Source organism: Anser cygnoides, chromosome 19 (assembly GCF_040182565.1).
Source record: "Anser cygnoides isolate HZ-2024a breed goose chromosome 19, Taihu_goose_T2T_genome, whole genome shotgun sequence".
Taxonomy (NCBI): domain Eukaryota; kingdom Metazoa; phylum Chordata; class Aves; order Anseriformes; family Anatidae; genus Anser; species Anser cygnoides.
The window spans coordinates 3,738,918-3,760,607 of record NC_089891.1 but is presented as its reverse complement, the minus strand read 5'-3'; the positions used below and the strand labels follow the sequence as shown (position 1 = coordinate 3,760,607).

At 38.7% G+C, this 21,690-nt stretch overlaps 2 protein-coding genes across 4 annotated transcripts; both read left to right on the top strand.

Moving 5' to 3' along the window:
- Positions 1 to 732: 732 nt before the first annotated feature.
- LOC106047110 (ketosamine-3-kinase-like) lies at positions 733 to 7,895 on the top strand. The gene is made up of 6 exons (XM_048075990.2): positions 733 to 993; positions 3,212 to 3,363; positions 4,052 to 4,143; positions 4,641 to 4,723; positions 5,127 to 5,249; positions 6,002 to 7,895. The coding sequence occupies exons 1-6, from the start codon at positions 853 to 855 to the stop codon at positions 6,338 to 6,340; spliced, it is 930 nt and encodes a 309-aa protein (XP_047931947.2). The 5' UTR covers positions 733 to 852; the 3' UTR covers positions 6,341 to 7,895.
- A 1,109-nt stretch (positions 7,896 to 9,004) lies between these two features.
- FN3K (fructosamine 3 kinase) lies at positions 9,005 to 21,062 on the top strand. 3 transcript variants are annotated; one of them, XM_066980146.1, is made up of 7 exons: positions 9,005 to 10,857; positions 13,309 to 13,490; positions 14,551 to 14,702; positions 15,911 to 16,002; positions 17,195 to 17,277; positions 18,147 to 18,269; positions 19,014 to 21,062. In XM_066980146.1, the coding sequence occupies exons 2-7, from the start codon at positions 13,350 to 13,352 to the stop codon at positions 19,350 to 19,352; spliced, it is 930 nt and encodes a 309-aa protein (XP_066836247.1). In that variant the 5' UTR covers positions 9,005 to 10,857; positions 13,309 to 13,349; the 3' UTR covers positions 19,353 to 21,062. The 3 variants fall into 3 exon arrangements, with proteins under 3 accessions (XP_066836247.1, XP_013053910.2, XP_013053909.2); XM_013198456.3 differs by lacking the exon at positions 9,005 to 10,857 and adding an exon at positions 13,090 to 13,207; XM_013198455.3 differs by lacking the exon at positions 9,005 to 10,857 and having other exon boundaries at positions 13,296 to 13,437.
- The last annotated feature ends 628 nt before the right edge of the window (positions 21,063 to 21,690 follow it).

Sequence of the window (21,690 nt, the reverse complement as noted above, 5' to 3'; positions counted from 1 at the left end):
TTTAAGAAAATACTAGAAAATCAAAATATACAGTCGTGCCCTAACAAGGACATGAATAAATGATCAGTAGGAACTCTTCCAACTTCTAAACTAGGAAATTTGTATTTTAGATACAAAATTACTTGCTAAGTAGACAACAAGTTCCAATGGGGAGAAGACTGACTGACTTCAGACTTACGCTGGCCAGCATCCACTGTCAGTCACTTTTCTTATTATTGTTGAGTAACAGAATGAATTTGAGTGTGCACCTTTATAATGGCCAGAAAGCCCGCTGCACTGAACCTAAATATTTAAAATTATTACCTTTATTATGTATGTTGCCCTACCACAATGTGTTTTTCCATGACAACTGCATCTTCTGTACGTGTAGCAGGAAGGAATCCACCACACTCAGGGCAGACACGTTCAAACAGAAGCAGGCTTACAGGCTCCCTACAGCACAAAACACTTTCCAGAAAAAGGATTTCTGCTGCCAGTATCTTGCACCCTGCCCAAGCCCTCCGGGACTGTCCGCTTCGGGCAGAGCAGGCAGCAAGGATGGCGAGGCACCTTCTCCTCCTCCGAGACCACAGCCACATCACTCCCTCAGGCGAGGGAATTTTCAGACTTCTCTGAGGAGGAATTCCGCACTTCTCCCTCCCACACCGGGGAAGAAGCAACTCCTTCTGTACTCCTCCCAACACTTCCACCCGAACCCTCGCCTTTAGCCAGTCGCCTTGATCAGCAACGAGCATTCCAGAACGCTAACCAACCACCCCATTCCCCCGCCGCCTCAGGCGCCGCCGCCATTTTGTGAGCCCCGCCTCAGCTGCTCGGCGCAGGCTCGGCTCTGCGCGGGGCCCGGCCGGCAGCATGGAGGCCGCGCTGAAGCGGGAGCTGGGCACCACCGTGCTGCGGGCAACCGGGCACTCGGGCGGCGGCTGCATCAGCCAGGGCCAGAGCTACGAGACGGACAGCGGGCGGGTGTACGTGAAGAGCAACGCCAAGCCGGAGGTGGGGGCGTGAGGGGGGAACGCGTGCGGCGGGCACCCGGGTAGAGGCAGCGGGTTCTGTGAGGGCGGCTGCTCTGAGGAGGCGGGCGGCGGGCTGGGCTCCGCGCCTTCTTGAGGGAGAGAGGGAGGGAGGGAGGGAGGTTTGCCGGCTGGCCTCAGGTAATAAAATGTAGGCAGGCAGGTGGCCTGCTGCAGGGGTGAGAGGTCTGCTTCGTTTGCTGGCTTCTGCCCTGTGAGCCTGTGGCTGGTCGGCGTTGGGTGCCTGTAGTGCGTAGGACACGGGCAGGTTGGCGTTAATTGGGGTATTGCTAATCATAAAATGGCCTGGGTTGGAAGGGATCTCAGAGATCATCTGGTTCTAGCTCCCCTGCCACGGTGCAGGTGGTGGTGCCATTGCTCCTGTGTACACTGGAAGTGTCAAGAACAACCTATCGGAGGGGTAAAGTTAGTGCCTGAGGGTATGCATCCTTTTTACTGTAACAAAACCAATATTTTCTTGCAATATGAAAAAGCTTTTCTCAATAAATGATATCTTCCATGACTGTTCAAGAGTTTCTGCTTTGTCCTTTCAGTATTTGGTACCAGTTAATGTAGAAGGTAGCAACCTGTGTTTGATAGTGATAAGTATAGTACAACATACTCGTATGACGTGCTTATTGGAAAAGCAAAGATGGGGTGGAATTTACTGTAAAGGTACTCTGCACTTGTAGCTGTCAAGTGAACAGTTTCTCTGGAATAATTGAAGTCAAAACTTGTATTTACCTTTAATAGCAAATAAGTGTTTTTGAAAGGATGTATGCAACTATATGTACTTCAAATTTGTTTACACTGCCTGGTCATATCAGGGAGCTGGATGGAAGATCAAAGGCACTGAGGTGATAACACAAGGAAATACTGAAAGGTTATTCTCTACATGAGACTGAAAATAGTTTGAATTGGTAGCAATGTAGCCATTCCACTTAGGCTTTTGATTAATGTGTGTTTAGATATTCAATCCAGCTATTTACAAGATAGGGCTGGTGAAAAAAATCTGGAAAGATTTTCTACTTAGTAATCATTTTCTATTATTTTGTCTTAGTCAGTGGATTCTGAGTGCTGATTCAAGCAAACTTTGCCAAACTATTTCAGTGCTGTGCAGTGTATGCAGCAATGGATGTATATCAGCAATTTCTTTAGAAAAAATGAAGTTCTTTGGAAAATGCTATTCTTTAAAATTCTATTAAAGTTACCAGCTGACTTGAACTAATTATAGTGCTTTATATAGAGATACAGTATTTACTAATTTTCAAAGGTATTGCCAGTCTCAGTAATTCAGCAATTTTTCCCGTAGGCTTCAGAATTTTTATCCAAACCTATTGTAAACAGTCCTCTGACTGTATCTTGTGTATTAGTACTAGAGGGTAATAGACTATTTTATTCACTATATTTCACTGTTTTTTCTTTCAAGCAAATACTGTAGATTTTCTGTATGCCCTCTTCTGTGACTTCTGTAACTGTTCTAAAGAAGCATTCATGTGACAAACACCACTGATGTCAGTGGAGCAACTCAAGAGAATAGATTTTACTTAGTGTGAATAACAGTTTCAGAAAAGAGTCCTGAATTAAGAATGTGTCCAAAGCAGATGCTATTGGTAGTGACTTGGTTTCTAAGAGCTTCTGTGTGCTAGTGTGTTATGGGGTGTTTAGCTGCTATCATTGATTATTTTATTTTATTTTTTTTCCAATGAGGCAAAATAAATATTTCAGGGAAAACTGTAAATTGTAACTGTAAATTGTTTTGAAGATCATCCATCTTACTAAGCAGTTTGTGCCAGGAAAGCCATGAAAAATAAAAACACCAGCACTACCCTTCTAGACTCTCAATGATATATCTGTGGCACATGTGTTTCTAGTTACTTGCTTCATAATCAGTTAATGATATATTGCTTACATTTTGTATATACAAATTACACTCCAGCAGATGAAGTTGGTTTGGTGTTCATAGAGAATGCAGTAAACTAAATCGCTTTCATGGAATCAGTTTATGAAGTGAAACTTCTGTAATTCTAAAATGGGTGTCAGGTCTGGTGGTATGGATTTGTCTCTATCTTAGACATGCGGTAATCCATTTGCCCCTAGTTTTTTATTTAATGTTTATAGCCTCGTTTGGTTTTATGAAAGTCTTGTTTATCAGTGACTGGTATTAATAGAGATCAATACTTTCCTTTGATATTTGACAGGCTAGAAGAATGTTTGAGGGAGAAATGGCAAGTTTAGAAGCCATCTTGAAAACGCAGACAATAAAAGTGCCTAAACCCATCAAAGTTATAGAACTGCCTGGGGTCAGTACTCTGTTTGTGATGGAACATTTGGAAATGAGAGGCTTAAACAGGTAAAACACAGTATTTTCATTGCTCCCTTTCAGAAATGTTTACTGTTATACCAATTAAATCATTTGTTTTCAGAGGGGAATTTTTTGTTTGAGACAGGAGAAATACCATAAGTTCATTAACATGGGAGGCAGCTGGCTCTACAAGTTGCTTGTGGTTACTGTAAGACTTTTCTGAACTGTGTAGAGGATAAGCTTTTATTTAAAAATAGATAAGTGAGGGCCATCTTACTCTTCTGCCTTCTACACCTGTTAGAGAAGACAGAATGACTGACTGAGGTGTAAAGAAGAGGATGATGATTCTTTTGCTCCGTCTCCCAAAGAAGGTTTAACAAGAAAAATGCATAATGTGCATGCTTTTCTTTACAGGTATCTTACTTAAATTAATACAGAAGTGATACCACACAGAAATTAGAATTGATGAATTCTTGTTGTTATTAAACTTAGGATTTCTCTCACTTCCATTTTAATGGTGTTATCAGAAACAACCATAGAAGTATATTTTGTTCAATGTTAATACGTAATCTTTTTTGGAAGAAGAGGTGTGTACGGCCAGAATATTTTGAAAACATACTTCGGTAGAGATGCAAAACTTTCAGTTGCTTGATAAAACTTCCTAAGTCATTCCTTGAATGTTAAGAACAGGATTCATTCACGTGTCTCTGTTCCTGAAAATGCTTTTGTTTCTTAGACATTCATCAAAGCTTGGAACACAGCTGGCTGATCTCCACCTTCATAACCAGCAACTTGGAGAGAAACTGAAGAAAGAAGAGAGCACAGTTGGTATGGTACACAGCTCTTTCCGAATTTAACCTAGTTAATAATAATCTACAAAACAGTTAAATTAGCTCCTGTTACTTCAGGATAAGTTTTTCTTCTTCCACTAATGATGTCATGAAAATAGATTTGGAAGAAACTCTCAGGCTGGGTGGGGAGTGGGGTCATCTTTTTTGCTTTTGTTCTCTTTTGGACCTATGTAAGCAAAACGTTTATTCAGTTTAGGGTCCTAAACCACAGTTTCTGCAAGTACATGGTATCAGAGGAGATAATGCTACCTCAAAATATAATTTCAAAGATTATAATGTAGTTACTTTATATTTAAGCTTTAACGTTAAAAAAACAATAGCAAAAGGCATTGTGACAAAGTATATTAAGGCATGATTTTTTTTTATTCTCAGTAGAAAAAATATGGTACCCTTGCATAGTTTTTAAGGTCCATTTGTATTTTAGATACTTAGAATCTTGTCATTGGTATTGGATTTTTGTCTTTGGTTTGAAAGGTAAAGGTCAAGGGCAAATGGAAGTCCAGTTTGTGGATCAATTTGGCTTTCATACAGTTACCTGCTGTGGCTATCTTCCACAGGTAGGTTGTACTTCATGAGACTGACAGAACTTTAAGCTTATCTTATTTTGCCTTGACTCACACACAAAGGGCCAAAAATGCTATAATGGAAATGCATTTATATCTATGGCAACATAAAAAGAAGAAACGTTTTTCAGCCCACAAAGGAAAGTTGTGCCTTGGATGGCACATAGAGGTGCATCAGATATGCTTACCTTTTGAATTTTTTGTCTTTTATTGCTCAGTGAAAACTATTTTTCCCATAACTTAATGTTTTAAGGTACTCTTCTATTAAAATAGTAGCATTTAGTGTTCTGGATGCTACCAGCATAAAAACTGTATAATCCTCCAAAGTTTTATTTGATAAAAGAAAATCCGTCTTTTCTGTGGTATGGAACCAACATCTGCAATCCTGTCCCTTCAGGTGAATGACTGGCAGACTGACTGGGTGACTTTCTTTGCCAAGCAAAGAATCCAGCCCCAGATGGACATGATTGAAAAGAATTCAGGAGACAGGGAAGCAAGAGAACTTTGGGCACAACTTCAGGTAGAAGATCTCTCTGTTCTCAAAATAGCGATAGCTAAGTATCAGTCCTTTAGATTTTCTTTTCATAAAACAAAGCTCCTGTTTGTTGTTACGCCTCAGGTTTTGTTGGCAAGAGATTCCAACTTTTAGGGATTATAAAATTATTCTAAGTTATACTGTCTTTGTCAAGTCACCCTAAATTCCAAAGTGAATGTGTGCCAGACAGCGCTTTGCCTTACTGTTTGGGAAATACTAGATCAAGTTCGCATTCTCATTCCCTGGAACATGTTCAATGTGAGAAATGTATGTAGAGAATGCTGTTCTGCACATCCTCTCTTTGTTTAATGTTTGCATCTGCTGAGGTGACAGCAGTATTGTGTATGTGTGTGCTAGTTTGTAGAAATTTCTTCAAGGTTGATAAGAAATTTCTGAGCCTTCTAATGATGAAGTGGGTTTTATTTTTAATTATTTCTAAAGCTGATCAATGTTACAGCACTAAATGGAGTTTTACATTTTGAATATTTTTAATGCTAGAAAAACATTTGGATGAAATGTCTTCAGTTGCTGGCTTTTATGTAAAAATAGAAATCCTCTTGATTTTATCAGCATCTCTTTTGACCAGGCCCTGTGCTGTTTGAATTGAAGTTTTTTGTTAACTGACTTAGTAGAACTTTGAATTCATGCTCTGCAACCTTTGCATGCATGTGAATAAAACCCTATGATCATTCACTTTAAATTTATCATTGATATGTCTTGCTTTTTTTCCCCTGCAGTTGAAGATACCCAGTTTGTTCTGTGATGTAGAAATCGTTCCTGCTCTCCTGCATGGAGATCTCTGGGGAGGAAATGTAGCAGAGGATGATTCTGGTCCAATTATCTTCGATCCAGCTTCTTTCTATGGCCATTCAGAGTATGAGCTTGCAATAGCAGGGATGTTTGGTGGCTTCACTAGCTCTTTTTACTCTGCTTATCACAGTAAAATTCCCAAAGCTCCAGGGTTTGAGAAGCGCCTAAAGCTTTATCAGCTTTTTCACTACATGAACCATTGGAACCACTTTGGTACAGGGTACAGAGGATCTTCTCTAAACATCATGAGAAATCTGGTCAAGTGACTTTCTGCTCAAGCGGGATACTTCCTGAGTTGCTTGGCAAACCACATACTTGGTGTTGCAGCTACAGGAATGGTAATGTTAAAATAGCTGCTAGACCCTTGACCTTGTTTGCACAACTAAAGACCCAGAATCAGTGAGTCCTGCTGAATACCAGGTATAGCATATTCATTCCTTCTTAGCATAGTTGGAGAGGGAACTATCTAAGGAAGGAGCTTACTCTGTTGCATAAAAGATCCATCAGTGTCAAGAAGGCATTGTATGCTTGAGACTAGACAAGTTAATAGAATCAAGCACCAAAGCATAAATGATTTGGAATAGGTTCTCTTAGGGACCAGTTGTTCTTCAGAGCAGAGAAATGCTAGAGTTTGCATTTGCACCCTAGTGGAAAATGTTAGAGAAGCTGTTGTGAAATGGAAGATTGCTCTTCTCAGTTACTGAGCAGATGGCTAAAAGAGTTGTTCATTGCTTTTTGCTGTTCCTCATCTCTTCCATGGTTGATTGCTCAGATTCAATAAGCTCTTCATTTCCAGTTATGTGCATGGGAACAATGAAGTATTTTGAAAGTCAACAAGACAACTGTATAATTGGAACTGTAAAAAGTGATTTGGACTTGCTAATCATTTTGTAAATGTGATTCTGTTGGATGGAGACTGCTTCCTATTCTGTTGCAAAGCAGTGTGAAATTGCTTAGAAATTTTTCTGGCATATGCATTTTGGTGTCTCATGGCATTCTTTCAGGCTCTTCTGTGCTTTCTGCTCAGCTAGTTCCCACTCTAGAACAAGTTTGTTTTTACCTGAACTACCTCTGTTTTCTTTTCTGGATTATGCTTTTGTCCCATAGCATGCATTCTTAAAGCAGATCTTTTCAGGTAAGACACTCTTCTTTTATACACCATGTGAAGATGTCCTCTCTCACTAATAAAAAGATGCACTTTTTGATTGCTCTTGTTGCCGACAGGACAATACCATCTGATCATGGTATGGTCTTCATATAAATTTTCTGTAATTTAGACTACAGATGCCATAAGCTAACTTACTTTATTTCATTCCCCACTAAGTGCACTTTCTAGCTCTTAGGATAAGAGACATGAAACCAAAAGGGGTTAAAATGTAACTCACAGAACAGCAGCTGTCCACCACTATCAGAAATTCTGTAACAATAGCTTTGCAGACAATAGCTATTTGTTGTACTTGCAAGATAATACTAAAATTATAACTGCTGTTTTTGATATAGGCTGGTAATGATATTGCAGTGCAAGCGTGCCAGCTAAGTGAGAGAAATGCATGATGCCTAATGTGAATTTTGAGTGTTTGGGAATGACTTAATTAAAAATGATTTTTACAGGATATACTGGCAGATTACTGAGGGTTTTCTAGTTGCCGTTGTTTATAAGAATATGAAGCAATTTTAGAGAAGACAATCACTTAATACAACTTTTCCTTAGTTCTATCCCTCTTCTCACTGGCTGTTTAACTTTTGCTATGAAAAGTTTTGAAGCTCTGCTCAGTAGAATCACTTTTATCTTGTGGCTTAAATAAAAAGTTTCTCCATTGATCACTGTTGTCTCTGTTTTCTGAATTAAAACTTCATGGTTTGCTTTCATTCTCGGGGAGCTACTTGCTCTAGCCTTTTGAAAGTCCCTAGCTTGTTAGAGAGTTATGGTTGAAGTGGCTGATGGGAGCACAGTCATAGATTTTAATCAGGAGCAGTGTGTCATTGGAGAGAACATACAACATGCAGATAGGATCTAATGATACTATGCCTTCAAACTTTGCGTGTTTTGCCAGCTCTTTGGGTACTGTTGATGAAATGGTCTGTGTCCATATCCCTACACCTTTCACACAAATTTAACACAGCTTAGTGCAACTAGTTGAGAAAATGTAGTTAGCAGTCAGTCTGATTAGATCCCTTAACAGATCATTTCCATATGTCTTCATAGGTTGGGTATTAAGAAAAAAAAAATCTTACCAGAAATAGTGGTCAGGCATTGGAACAGGTTGCCCAGGGAAGCCGTGGAGTCACTGTCCCTGGGGGTGTTTAAGGAAAGGGTAGATGTGGTACTTAAGGACATGGTTTAGTGGGCAATATTGGCAGTAGGTGGACGATAGGACTAGATGATCTTGGAGGTCTTTTCCAACCTGAATGATTCTAGGATAATAAAGTTAGAAGTTATTTAACAAAGTTACTCTGTTTACAAATCTTCAACAAATCATGTTTATTTTGCTTAAATACTTGTTATCACTGGAAGATGAAAAGTAATAATGAATGTGGATTTTCTGTCAGTCATGGGCTAAAGTGATAAATACTAAGTCTTCAAAGATCACCTTTTCCCAGTAGAAGAGGTACAAAATATTTTTTGTGATTGAAGGAAAATTGAGTTGTATGCAAGTTATGTACATAGAAACAGTTGTGTTTAGAGTTCTAGGGATAGTAGGCTAATTTTTTTTAAATTGTTTTGTGCAACATCTAAAAATGATAGATGTGTAAGGAGGAATGCGAATGGGATGTAATAGCAAGTTATACCATGGATGCCTTAGTTTTGAGTTCTAATACACAGCAGTTTAATTAGAAGATAAAGAAGTTTAATTAGAAGATAAAGAAGAGGATGAGATCTTCTGAAAGCAGGCTGCTAGTGAACCCTAAAGAAGAAACCGCTGCAGTTCTGTAAGGTAACTTTTTAAAATTATGTATTACATAGCTCTTTTCCACTCTTACAATTCTCTTTGATCATTTTGTTGTGCTTTGCGTTCCAGGCATGTCTTTGTTAATTATCTTATTCTCTCTAGTTTAAAGTTGATGTGTCCTGCTTTTTCTTCTGATGTATTTGTTCCTCTTGGCTCCCTCCACACATTCTGAATGTGGCAAGCCATGTTTCCTTTTACCCATGTTCTCATTTCATGTTTCCTAGTTCTGTGTCATAACTTTGCTTGCTTTCCATACTTATTCAGACAAGGAAAAGGGATAAAAGAACCACTCATTTTTATTTATTTTTTTTTACCATGCAGTGTACATATACTTCTGTATTGTAGGAACATCTTGAGAGTGTTTTATAACTTAAGTTCCTTCTCAAGATGGATCACATCTGATAATTAAGGAACACCAGAATTAATGAATTATTATTGTTGCTTTTTAAAATAATTATTTTCAATGGGCTCTTCAATGAAATCTCAAAGAATTCACTGGAGTTTCCCAAGGGATGGCTGATATTGTATACTGAACTACTACAACTACTGAACTACAATTGCCTGTGCAATTGTATTGAAAATCAGATCTACAGGATTAAAGGAGCTCTGAATAATTTGTCCTTTGATAGTTCTTCATTGAGCAACTGTAACTTTTATCAAAAGAAGGGAGGTTTTTATGATGGGAAGTCTTTTCTAGTTCTTGGCTTACACAGTTTTATATAGCTGCTTTGTTTTCCTGTGATTCTTTTGATGCCCTTCTCCCAGTGGAGAAGTAAACAATCTTTTCCTTGGTATGCATGGGAATATCTGTCTTGTGTATAACCTGAGGTCTATTGGAAAACAGATGTTAGAAGCAGAACAAAACAAGAAGAGTAGGGCAAGTAAACAATTACAAACCCCACTACAGCATGATCCTGAGGAGGGCTCTCAAGCTCGGAGCCCAGCAGCACTCAGGCGTTGAGTCCTCTGCAGCCCCTCACCAGTTCCCCGCTCCCTTGCGATGCATTTGATGCAGTCGGTAGCTTCCTGCGGGCCCTGGCCGTGGTGCTGAATGGGCTGTGCGGCCAGGATTCGTGGAGGTCCGCTGGGTGTTTTCAGACTGGTCCTTCAAGCCCGTATGGGATGCTTATGAACTGTTTTACTTCCTGTTCGAAATGATGTTCGAAGCTGCTTAGCTGGGAACTCCTGATGAATTTTTTGCCATGAGGGTGGTGAGGCACTGGAACAGGCTTCCCAGAGAGGCTGTGGATGTCCCATCCCTGGCAGTGCCCAAGGCCAGGGTGGATGGGGCTTTGAGCAACCTGGGCTGGTGGGAGGTGTCCTGACCATGGCAGGGGGTTGGAATTGGATTCTATGAAACAGCATGAACAGAAACGTTAGGAAACTAGGCAATTTACCATGTTAAATATTGATCCAGAATGGAAGCAAACAGAAATCTGGCCTATCTCTTGGCTACTCTCTATATGTGATGCAATATATTTGGATTAAACCAGTCCTTTTCCTGGTTTAAACAAAAGTGAAATATCAGAGTGTTCGGAGGGGTATTATAGACACCTATTGACATCTTCACTGGAAATTGTAGAAGAGATCTGTGGTGGACTGGACTGCAAAAATTTGGGCTTCAGTAGTAACGTTGTGGATGAACACTCGTTGTCCGTGTTCCCTCCTCCCCCTCCCCCTTCTTAACAAGTAAATTGAAGAATGTGAAGAAAAAATAAGTTCTTTGCTTCTTGTCTATTTTGTTGCCAAAATACTTCACTCCTTTCCCCAGGTGCTCAGTTGCAACCTATGGCATGATTCCTTTTCAGCAGTTGGAGACCATTGGCCTAAAGGTAGGGCACTCTTTAGGGCATTGTATATCTTGAAATCCAAATTGCTTTGCATTTTCACTGTCTAGTCATATGATCTAACTGCCTCAAACTGCTCAAGATCACAACCGTAATCAAGTTGCTTTGAGTGCAAGTGCACGTGTTTACTGTGATTTAACTTTGTCTCTACCTCACCCCAACACCACTTGCTGTAGGTCTTTTGTCGGTAATCTATTTGACAGCTAGTATGTGAGAGATGTGAACGGTATAAAATATATATATATATATGGACTTCGTAGAAGGATTGCTAGAAGAGTCAATACTTATTTTAAACATATAATGGAAAGGTCCAGCTAAGGTAACCTGGAACGTGGCTTTTCACCACTTCAGAGTACTTCTCTGTATTTAAATCAGTGTTTCTGATTCCAGTCATGAGCTGCATTTTTCCAGCTTGTGCTCTTAATCTATAAGCAGCCTTCTGCTCACATAAATCTGGATGTTAGAAAAGTTTCTTCGTAGCCAGTCTGTAACTTTGAGAACCTAAACGCCTTTCAGTGCTAAGTACACGCCTCCCATGAATCTCCAGTCTGCTCTAGAGTATCTGTGTATCTACCAGGGCCTCCCTCTGTGCTTTAGCTCCCCCCGAGAGACTCAAAGTTGCCCCTAGTGTCCTCTAGAATGCTCTAGAGGCCTCTCAGTGCAGCCCTGAGACCTCCCATGGCCTTCCAGTGCAATCTAGTGTCCCCCGGATGCCTCCCAGTGCACTCTTATCACTTCCACATGCCTCACAGCACCCCCCTAGCCCTCCAGTTTGGGATACTCTAGAGGCCTCACAGGGACCCCCAGTGCACTCTAGAGAGCACTGGAGGCCTCCCAGTGTGCCCTAGAGGCTTTGAGGACCTTCCAGTGTAAGCTAGTACCCCTAGGAGAACTCACAGGGCTCTCCAGTGAGCTCTAGCACTCCCTAGAAACTCCCTAGAGTACTCTAGAGACCTCCAAGGGTCCCCAGTGCCCTTTAGTATTCCCTGCAGGCATCCTATGGCCTCACAGTGCACCCTAGAATCTTCCAGGGCCTCCCTCTGTGGTCTGGCACACCCTGAAAGCCTCCCAGTTCCCCCTGTTGTGCTCTGATGCCAACTGGAGACCTTTCAGGGCTGTCCAGCTCACTTTAGGGTTTACTAGGGACCTCCCAGGGCCCCCCAGAGAGCTGCTCTGTGTACCACAATGAGCTATGCTCTGGTTTTGCTTGAGAAATAACTTACTATACCCATCTTCTGCCCCACGTAGGGTTATAACCAGTTGTGAGTGTAGTGAGAAGTCTGCCTAAATGAAATGAGTATTTGTCCAGTAATCATTCCTTTCTTCGTCTGACCCAAGTAGCTTGTACAAACAAATTCAAACGAGTAGTAGCGGAAAGAGAGAAGTGCGGTGTATCAGTGGTAACAATCCAGAAAGTCCCTGCAGGGATGGTAGGCATACATGCTCCAAGTAGGAACAAGAACTGCCAGATAGTGACGTGCAAAGATTTGATCATAGCTGTGTAACCGTGGGCATTATCTTATCCATGCATTATTTGAACAAATACTGTAGGGTCTGGGTTACAAGATGTTGTACTGAGGGTTTCTGTGCCTTTTGTCAATATTAAGTGATTAACTCAAGCATAACCGAAGCATCTTCCTGGGTATTACAGAATATGAAATGAGATTAAAATGTGAAATTACTTCTTAAAAATGACATTAAATCAGAAGAAGCATGTAGGAAAAGTAACTGTCCCAAATTAATTTACCAGTTTGAATTTTAGTATGAATTTTCACTTGATAATGTCCGGAAATGATCACCTTAGTGTCTCCCTGATTTGAGGGACCTTTCAGACAGTAAAAAGCTCTTGTTTCTTGCCAGAGAGTGCATTGTGTCCTGAGACAGAAAGCGTTCTAAACATCTTAGTGATGACAACAGAACTTCTGTCTATGCAACGTAACTACAAGCAGAGAAAAAATAAAATATCCTCCCTGTATTTGTGTTGGCTGCCTTACAGTCATCAGCATGATTTAATTGCGTCCTGATGGACTACAACTTTGTTTTTCATACCTTAAAGAACCGCAATGGCGCAACAAATGTGCACGGATTGTATTGTTGCATTTAGTCTCCCTCTAGTGGATTGCTTGCAAAATAACCTCTTTACCAAAGCAAACACAGAGCTTAAAAAAGAAAAACGGCTTCAAACTACAAATACCAGCAGCTCTCAGCACAGTTGAGAAAGGACCCAGGACACACCTCTCAGTCTTATTCTCACAAATATTTATTTCTTGTCTAGCTATAAAAGCCAATGTGAAACTAAGCATTTTGAAACATTATCTCTGGATTTACTTGGGAGGTGCTATTTTGTTATTATTATTTATTTGGTGGGTGGCCCTTTCTACCTCATAGCAGAGTGACAGAGAAAGAAGGACCCAGACCTTTAATCTTGTTTTGCAGTGCAGTTAGCAGAAGGCAGCTGCAGCAGCCTGGAAATTACCATGGAAGAGATCCTGAAAAGAGAATTGAAAACTTCGGTTCTGAAAGCCTTTGGAAGCTCGGGAGGAGGATACATTAGCCAAGGCCAAGGTTATGAAACAGACAGTGGAAGAGTATTTGTTAAAATCAACCATAAGCCTCAGGTTAATGCTAGTAGATATTTAACTGTTAATATTATTGCATGTCGAGAGCTTTTTCTTTTCAATGTGGATGATTGTTGATGATTTTGAGTTCTGTTTTTTTTCTGGCTTACTTGTAATTATTCCAGCTTTCCTTTCAGTTTTCTTTTAAAAGCTGTAGTCTATTTTACATCAAATATTAACGTAGTGGCTTTGGTTAATGCAAAATGAGGTGTAATGCTATATGATAACCCTCAACAACAGGACTCAGTCTTACTATATGTAAATAAGGGGCTGAATACAGAGCTGTAATTGTACTGCTTAGTCTAGAAAAGCCTAAAGCTGAATTTGCATTCACTGCTTTCCTTTTCATCTTCTATTTGTGAGAATAGAATAGTGGTAGTGAGGGAGGAAACAAAGGGTGCCAGTGCTAAAACTCTGTTTGTTTGTTTTAAGCTAGAGGTTTCAAACTTCCTCTTTGTCCTTTGGGTTTCTAGCAGTAGGATTCTTGCAATATTTCACGCCAAGCTCTTGGCTTTTCTATTACTAAATTAATACAGTACTCAACTGTCTCTTGCACACAGGACATCAGAATTTTGCTATATTAACAACAACAAAAAAAGCATCCTAAAACTGCTGTGAGGAACAGCACCTTCAATTCAGAAATGCTGAGTACAGGCTTAATTTCTGTACTTTTATTTCTGTCTGGTGGACATTGACCTGCATGGAGAGGAGAACCAGTTTAAGGATTCAGACTTTTACTTCATTTAGTAGCGGCCACCTGTAATTTTGAAAGAGGAGGTCTTGGGTTTTATCTGTAAAGATCCTTTAACACCTGAGTAATTGGTCTCCATAAGCAACTAGGAATTCCAGATGAAATATCACATATCCTACTACCCTGGAACAAATTTGGGAAATATAAAAATAATATTTGAATTAAAGTACTTGAGTCTCCCTGTGTGGATTGAAAGCTACATTCTTTTATCAAGACTAATTAAGTCTTTGTAAACAGCGCTGTTTTTTTCCAAAGTACTTGTTCCAGATGTCTGTAGTTTAGCCTCAGGATATTCTTATTCCTTAACAGGCTAGAAAAATGTTTGAAGGGGAAATGGCAAGTTTGGAATCAATTCAGAAAACCAATATTGTGAGAGTGCCTCAGCCTATTAAAGTAATTGACCTTCCTGGAGGAGGAGCAATGTTTGTCATGGAGTACCTAAAGATGAAGCACCTCAACAAGTACGTTTGTTCATCTTGTTCTCTTTACTGTGTCTTTGCGATATTTTTCTTACGCTTGATCAGAAATCTTCCCGAGAAGAACCTCACTGTTCTCAGAGATACAGCATGTTATCTGTCAAGATCCGCATTTCTGTGCATGTATACATATTTTATATATGTATATATAAATATTTATATAAATGTTTATATACATATATATATATATATATAAAATATATGTATATTTGTGTGTGTGTTTGCACTCCCGCCCCATGCTTTGCTCTTCCCTGGCCGTCTGCCTGGAACAAAAATGACACACTTCGCCACTCTAGCACCAGGTATGCTGCCTGGTTGACCAGTCTATCTGCACATGTTGCAATGCTACTAAAGTGAATGTGAGAATGGCCAAGTATAGTCCTTCTTTCCCTGGTGAAGTAGATAATGTATTAATTCCACTTTATCAGTCACCCAACCTGAACATGGAATTAGGCTTTCAAGAGTCATCCCCTTGTTCCGCTGCTCTAAGGGAACTTAATAATACCTATGTCTCCTCTGGCAGTTGTTTGTCAAACCAATCTATTTTTACTGGAAGGGCAACAGTATATCCACAGCCTCCGCAGTCCATTCCAATCCATCCCACCTGTTCCTAGGAGAGGTTTTCTGATGTCTAACCTAAGTTGTCCTTGCTGAAATTTTAAACCTGTTATTTCTTTTCTACACATTCTGGGCATGGAGAAGCAATTTGTTTCCTTTCATGCAGCTCCTGTTTAGATACCTGTGCAGCATTTTAACTAGTTTTTGTTCATTTTTTTCTTCTACGGTAAGTAACCTCAATTCAATCCTGCTTGTGGCTTTTTTTTTTTTTAATTTTGCCATGCTTATTGCTGTCCAACTGGTCTGTGTGAGACCCCAGAGTAGATACCATGTACTACTCTATGCTTTTTTATGTGGAATTGACAAGGGGGATTACTTGATGGCTTGCACTCTATGCTCTTGTTTATGCAGCCTTGTGTTTTGTTTACTTTTTATTGCAAGAACATTGATTTATATTCATTTTTATTATGTTATAACCCATATAATCAGAGTCACTGTCTAGCCATTTGCTCCCTGTTATGTACTTGTGAAGTTGATTATTTCTGGCAAATTTAGAACTTTCAACCACACTATGCTAGTATTGGTCATATTGAATTGAACTCCTTCCAGTTTTGTTTTGTTCTTTGTTTCTATAGATACTCTTCAAAGCTTGGAAAGCAGATAGCAGAGCTTCATCTTTATAACCAGTCACTCAGAGACAAGTTGAGAAAGGAGGGAAACACAGTTGGTAGAGTATAAATATAATGTACTAAAACAAAAAATGAAACCATTAATTTGTCTGTGGTATAATACTGCTTTATTATAATTTTAATGGTTACAGTCAATACTGGGGCACTGTTTCATGAGATATACTTCCTGTCCCTATGCCATACTTCTCAAATGTGGAGATCATATACAGGAGCCATAATTACTATTGTAAATTTTAAATATAAAGTCTTTTTATCCTTCACAAAACTAAATTAACATATCTTTAATTCTTTATCTTGCATATGTTTTGTGTATAAAATTATGCTGATACTGAAATTTAGTATGAAATAATATTTGATAGCTTTCAGCATTTCTTAAGTCAAACTGAAGATTTAGAGAAATGTCTTTCTCAGCATTAGTTAAACCTTTCAGCCTCATGTACAATCACTGTGTTAAAATGTTCTTGACCTTAGACTTTTTTTTTTACTGTTGGTTCAGACAATTAACTTTTACAAAATATGGTCCTAGTTATTAATTTCCATTTAAAGAAGTTTAAAGGAGATTATATTTTTGAACTCAAATATGTGGCAAAACGGATAATTGCTGCTCCTTGAAGACAACTATAATTCAGAAGTGTAAGGTCATGATCTGGTTTCTATTGACTTCCATGAAATGATTTCCATCATTCGTTGAAAATTGGATTAGGATACAAATGAAAAAAATAGGAAACCATACAAAGAATTCTTATTTTACAGTTGCTAGTATTAAAATATGAACCACCAGTACGTAGCTGCATGTTTCCCACAATTTCAGGGATATACAGAGTTTGACTCTTAGTGGTGTACATATTATATTTTGTTGTGTGGTTGACTTTTTGTTTGTTTGGGCTAGATTACTGGCAGGTCACAAATGTGTGGATCAAAAATAAGACATGTTGAATGACGTCCAAGAATTGGAAAGGTGGATTGAAAATCTGATCTGGACTGTTCTTGAATGTGCAGCTCATTTTATCCCCCCAAAAGTCCCTAATTGTGACATTTGCATTTAGAACCTTCAAGCTTAAGATAGTTCCTTTCATTTTTAGAGAATGTTATGACAGTGAAATAAGTGTAACTTATAAGTTTCCATACTTAAAATTACTTCTTATGACTATTATCTGCAATTCAGTTCTGTGTTTGCAAGCATGACTATGTAAGAATCTCAAGATTCCTTGTGTTTATTGTGTTTCTTAGGTAAAGGAGCCAGTCGCTCTGAGTTGCAGTATGTGGATAAGTTTGGATTCCATGTAGCCACTTGCTGTGGTTACATACCACAGGTATGTTGCACATTTCTGAAAGCTAATGTATTCTGTTCTGTTAACTCCTTATACAAAGGCTTGGTTTGTTGGCCGTCAGCTTTATGATAACAGTTCTTTCACAGTTTCATTTTGATCTGATGGTGAAGCAAATATGATGGCTCTTCAATGTGTGTAGCTTGCTACCATGCATGTAGCAAGTAGGACGGATTGAATAAGAATTTGAAATTATTTGGTGGTTCTTTAACTTGGTGATACTTAACATAATAAGTATCCCTTTACAAACCATGTCTTTGTTTCGGGTTTTCTAACCCCCTGCTATATGGATTTCAAATAACCACATCCACTGTTCTTAGAGGGCCTCATCACATAAGACATCGGAACTGTCTCTGAGATAAATCAGTTATGTGCTGGCTCTGCACATGATAGAGTTTCATTCTGCTGCTTAACTGAATGAGTGTTCTATATTTCATACACTTTGTGAAGTACAGCTTTTTCCCAAATTAGAAACACATTACCTAATAAAAATTAAACGATCCTTTTGCATTTTCCAGAAAGAATTTGGAATATAATATGGAACAACTGAAATGGACCCATCAGAAACTGTACCTCTAAAACACATTACAAAAATTTCAGTGAATGAAAATAGACAGAACCTCAACTTATATCTCATGTTAAAGACAGCCCCACTAGGCATGGAATAGAGCGTGACTTCATACTCAGCAATTAACTAAATGTTTAACAGCATTCTAATTAGCATGTCTAATAGTAACATTGTCTAGGCCATTTGATGTGTCAGCATCAAACATCTTAACTTGATATGGATTATTAATATTGACTGTGCATATGTTAACATTGTTTATTATAAACCTCTGCATCATATTTTCTAGGTGAATGAATGGCAGAGTGATTGGCCTTCTTTCTTTATTCGTCACAGACTCCAGGCGCAATTGGATTTGATTGAAAAAGATTATGGAGACAGAGAAGCAAGAGAACTTTGGTCACAGCTAAAAGTAGGAACCATGTCTTAAATACTTTTTTAGAAAGTTAGAAATTGTGTACAAGTGGTATTTTGAATATGTTTTATAACAGATTTACATAGCTTTTATTAAACAGCTGTAACTAAATTAGTTTCATGGCATTTAGATAGCTGAAAAGAATTCATGTTGCTCTTCCATTTTTTAATAGACAGTGAAAATAAACCTGCAAGTCAACACTGACATTAATTTCTTTGAATACCTCAAATAAGAATATGTTAAATCCTGTCTAAGAACTTGGTGTTGCAAACTGGGTAAGATTCTGCTGCCCAGGCAGATTTTTTTAATCAATCCAGGCTCACAGCTGAGACTCTGGTCCTGGTCATACTCTATGCAGTGATTAAGAAACAACCAGGAAGGTATTCCTCTGCAAGTTGCACAGCACAAACGTGTTCCCAGATGTTTCCTGCTGCCCCTTTTGTCACTGACTCTATTTATTTTATGTCTTATGATCTCCCATACTGTTCATCTCTAGAAACAATACATTAATTCCAGATGTTGATAGAGCGTGAATTAAATGAGTTGCTAAGCTGAAGAACACTTATTACTGGCTTGCAGTTTAGGTTTATGCATGTAGCCATCAACTTCAAAATTGCTCCATGAAGACCGAAAACAGGTAGCATTTGAGCAGCTTAGTCTCATATACACTATGCTACTTTGTTTATTTAATATTTTGTTTAAAGTTCTTTAATTGTTGCATATTTGTTCTTGCTCTTTCAGATAAAGATTCCTGAAATGTTCCGTGATGTAGAAATTGTTCCTGCCCTCCTGCATGGGGACATGTGGGCAGGAAATGTGGCTGAGGATGACTCTGGGCCAATTATCTTTGACCCTGCTTCCTTCTATGGCCATTCAGAGTTTGACCTGGCCATTGCTGGAATGTTTGGTGGCTTTAGCAGCTCATTTTTCTCTGCCTATCACAGTGAAATACCCAAAGCTCCAGGATTTGAGAAACGAAATAAATTGTATCAGCTCTTTAATTACATAAACCACTGGAACCATTTTGGGACAGGATACAGAGGGTCTACCCTAAATCTAATGAGAAAACTTTTAAAATAATCAGATTGGTATGAGAAATGCTGACCCAGTCCCTTAAGTAATTAGCAGCCCATGCTTATCAGGAGTAATACAAGGTAGAAATCAATGTTGATGCTAAAACACCGGACATATAAAAGGCTCGGAATAATTTTGAGCCTCACTAAATGTTGAGAGTGATTGTGTAATTTTTAACTCATACACTGGCTTACTAGCACTGATTCATATCCTGCTGAAGGAAAAGACTGCATTGTTTATGAAGTCTCCCCTAGGTTGGAAAAGTAGCATGACAGTCAGCCCAACCTTACTCTCCATACAGAGTCTCACATCTTAGCTGCTGCATATCCACAGTTGTTTGCATCTTGCCACTCTTGCAGAAGTTCATTATTGACAGTTACTGAGGTAGGAATATGGTACTGGAAGTAATCACTGGTTTCCTACCTCTCCCCTTTTTTAATCTGTTTTAGTTTTTCCTTCCATCTGTTTCCACCCCTTTTCCCATTTATGTTTGTTTTTGTTCCTTTCCCATGTAAGAGCTATGATCCAAAATTTAAATCAGATTCTGTGAATCTTAAAATGAAAACATTCTCTTTTTGATTTAGAGGTAAACAGGGCCCTTTTGACTGCTTTTGGCAAGCACATATAATAGCATTTCTAATATTTATTTTAATTTAATGTAATTTACTTGCATGCTTTTGTTTTTCTCGACATATGAGAAGTTCAGTCACAGTTGTATTTCTTAAAAGGGATGTCTCTGGAATTCCTTGGTAATTAACTGTACAGTCAGAAAGTGGATTGTCACCAACAAGTTTGACAATATCATATCGTTTTAATATGATATGTCAATGTGTTGTACTATGATAATAACACCTAAATAACTGTAAAAACAGCAAACAGTAGGAGGGAGGCTTAGTTGTTTTCATGACAAGAAAGTATCTATTTTGCTGCTGTGTTGGCTGGTGTTTGCTGTATTTCAATTTTAGAAAGTAATGTACAGTAGGCAAAGCTAGTCTGTTCTGCCACTGCAGTTTTATTGAACAGTGTCAAACTGGATGGCTTTGTACTGTTTTATAGTATTCCTAACTGTTTTATTTTTTTAGAAAACATAGGCAATGAGGATGTGGGGAGAAAACTGTGCAACAAGAACACTGGCATACAATCTGAGCTAGAGTACATTAACAAATTCATGTGTTTTTAATGGAAGAAAGTGGTAAAGAAAGTAAATGTAAGTACAGTCCAACATATACTTATGTGAATCAGGATATGTGAATGAGAATCAAAGGAACCTATGTCTTTAGGATTCAGAGGGCTGTAATTACTAATACCTAAAATGTTATATTCAGAAATGCTCAAATGTTTAGACTTTCTATCAGCTTTAAATGGCTGTGCTATAAAGAGTTCTTAAAATTATATTTTGTAATTTACACTATTTAAAAATATTTTAGTTCTTTGTAATATAATACAAATAGTTTAATTTTTTGACTTCCTTTGAATTTGGGCTACAATGAATGGGGTTATAACACTTGATACAATTATAGCAGTGGAGAAGTGGAATAATAGAGTGAGAATACAGTTGAAATTGTAGCTGACAGCTAGAAGATTCAGGTCTGACTAAACAGCAAAGTGCATGAATACTAGTATTAATTTTTGCAAAAATGCAGGTATTGCGTTGCAAAGTACATATGAACTTAAGAATTTTAATTGTCCAATAAAATAATTGCGCTGCAGAAACTAGCTATTTTGTCTCTCTGCCTTTTGTGGTTGTGATGATGAATTTGAGCCTGAAGATGGATATTTGAGTATGAATGGAGGTGCTAGATACTGGACAAGAAGCTACTTGGCCTTATATCCAGACCAGATTTAGATGTTTCTCTGATTTTCCTTTTGTGATCAAGGGAGAGGAGGGACCACCTCTGAGGGTGACTCATCTCCCCCCAAACACCAAGGTCTGATCCTTGGGAGTGCATTTTCTACCACGTGAAAAGATAATCTGAGGTGATTTACTCAATGTCTTACTTTAGACTCTGACTTTAGTTTTCTAGAGCTGGCAACATGCCAAGAGAGAAGTGGAAACGTAGTGCTGCTATCCGGTAAAATATTCAGTGGCAGAGGAAGATGTGTGGTAAAAGATGAGGGGATGGAAACGTGGTACGTCTAGGGGTGAAGTATGGCCAAGCATCTTCCTCAGGGACCTTGCAGGAAAGAATCTGACACAAGACCTAGTAAGTGCTGTAAGGGGGCAGCCATTTATTTTCCTTCCCCGTTCTGTAGCTTTCACCATTCCACCTTTGTTTCCAGAATTTTCTGTGATTTAGATTTGACTTGACAAATACCCTGCCTGCCCCAAAAAATTGTACAACTG

What these genes read in the sequence shown, in the direction of transcription:
- LOC106047110 (XM_048075990.2), top strand. Translation starts at nt 853, where the DNA reads ATGGAGGCCGCGCTGAAGCGGGAGCTGGGCACCACCGTGCTGCGGGCA. An exon ending in AGAGCAACGCCAAGCCGGAG is followed by an intron (nt 994 to 3,211) that starts GTGGGGGCGTGA and finishes GATATTTGACAG; the next exon opens with GCTAGAAGAATGTTTGAGGG. An exon ending in AACTTTGGGCACAACTTCAG is followed by an intron (nt 5,250 to 6,001) that starts GTAGAAGATCTC and finishes TTTCCCCTGCAG; the next exon opens with TTGAAGATACCCAGTTTGTT.
- FN3K (XM_066980146.1), top strand. Translation starts at nt 13,350, where the DNA reads ATGGAAGAGATCCTGAAAAGAGAATTGAAAACTTCGGTTCTGAAAGCC. An exon ending in GCTGTGGTTACATACCACAG is followed by an intron (nt 17,278 to 18,146) that starts GTATGTTGCACA and finishes CATATTTTCTAG; the next exon opens with GTGAATGAATGGCAGAGTGA. An exon ending in AACTTTGGTCACAGCTAAAA is followed by an intron (nt 18,270 to 19,013) that starts GTAGGAACCATG and finishes TTGCTCTTTCAG; the next exon opens with ATAAAGATTCCTGAAATGTT.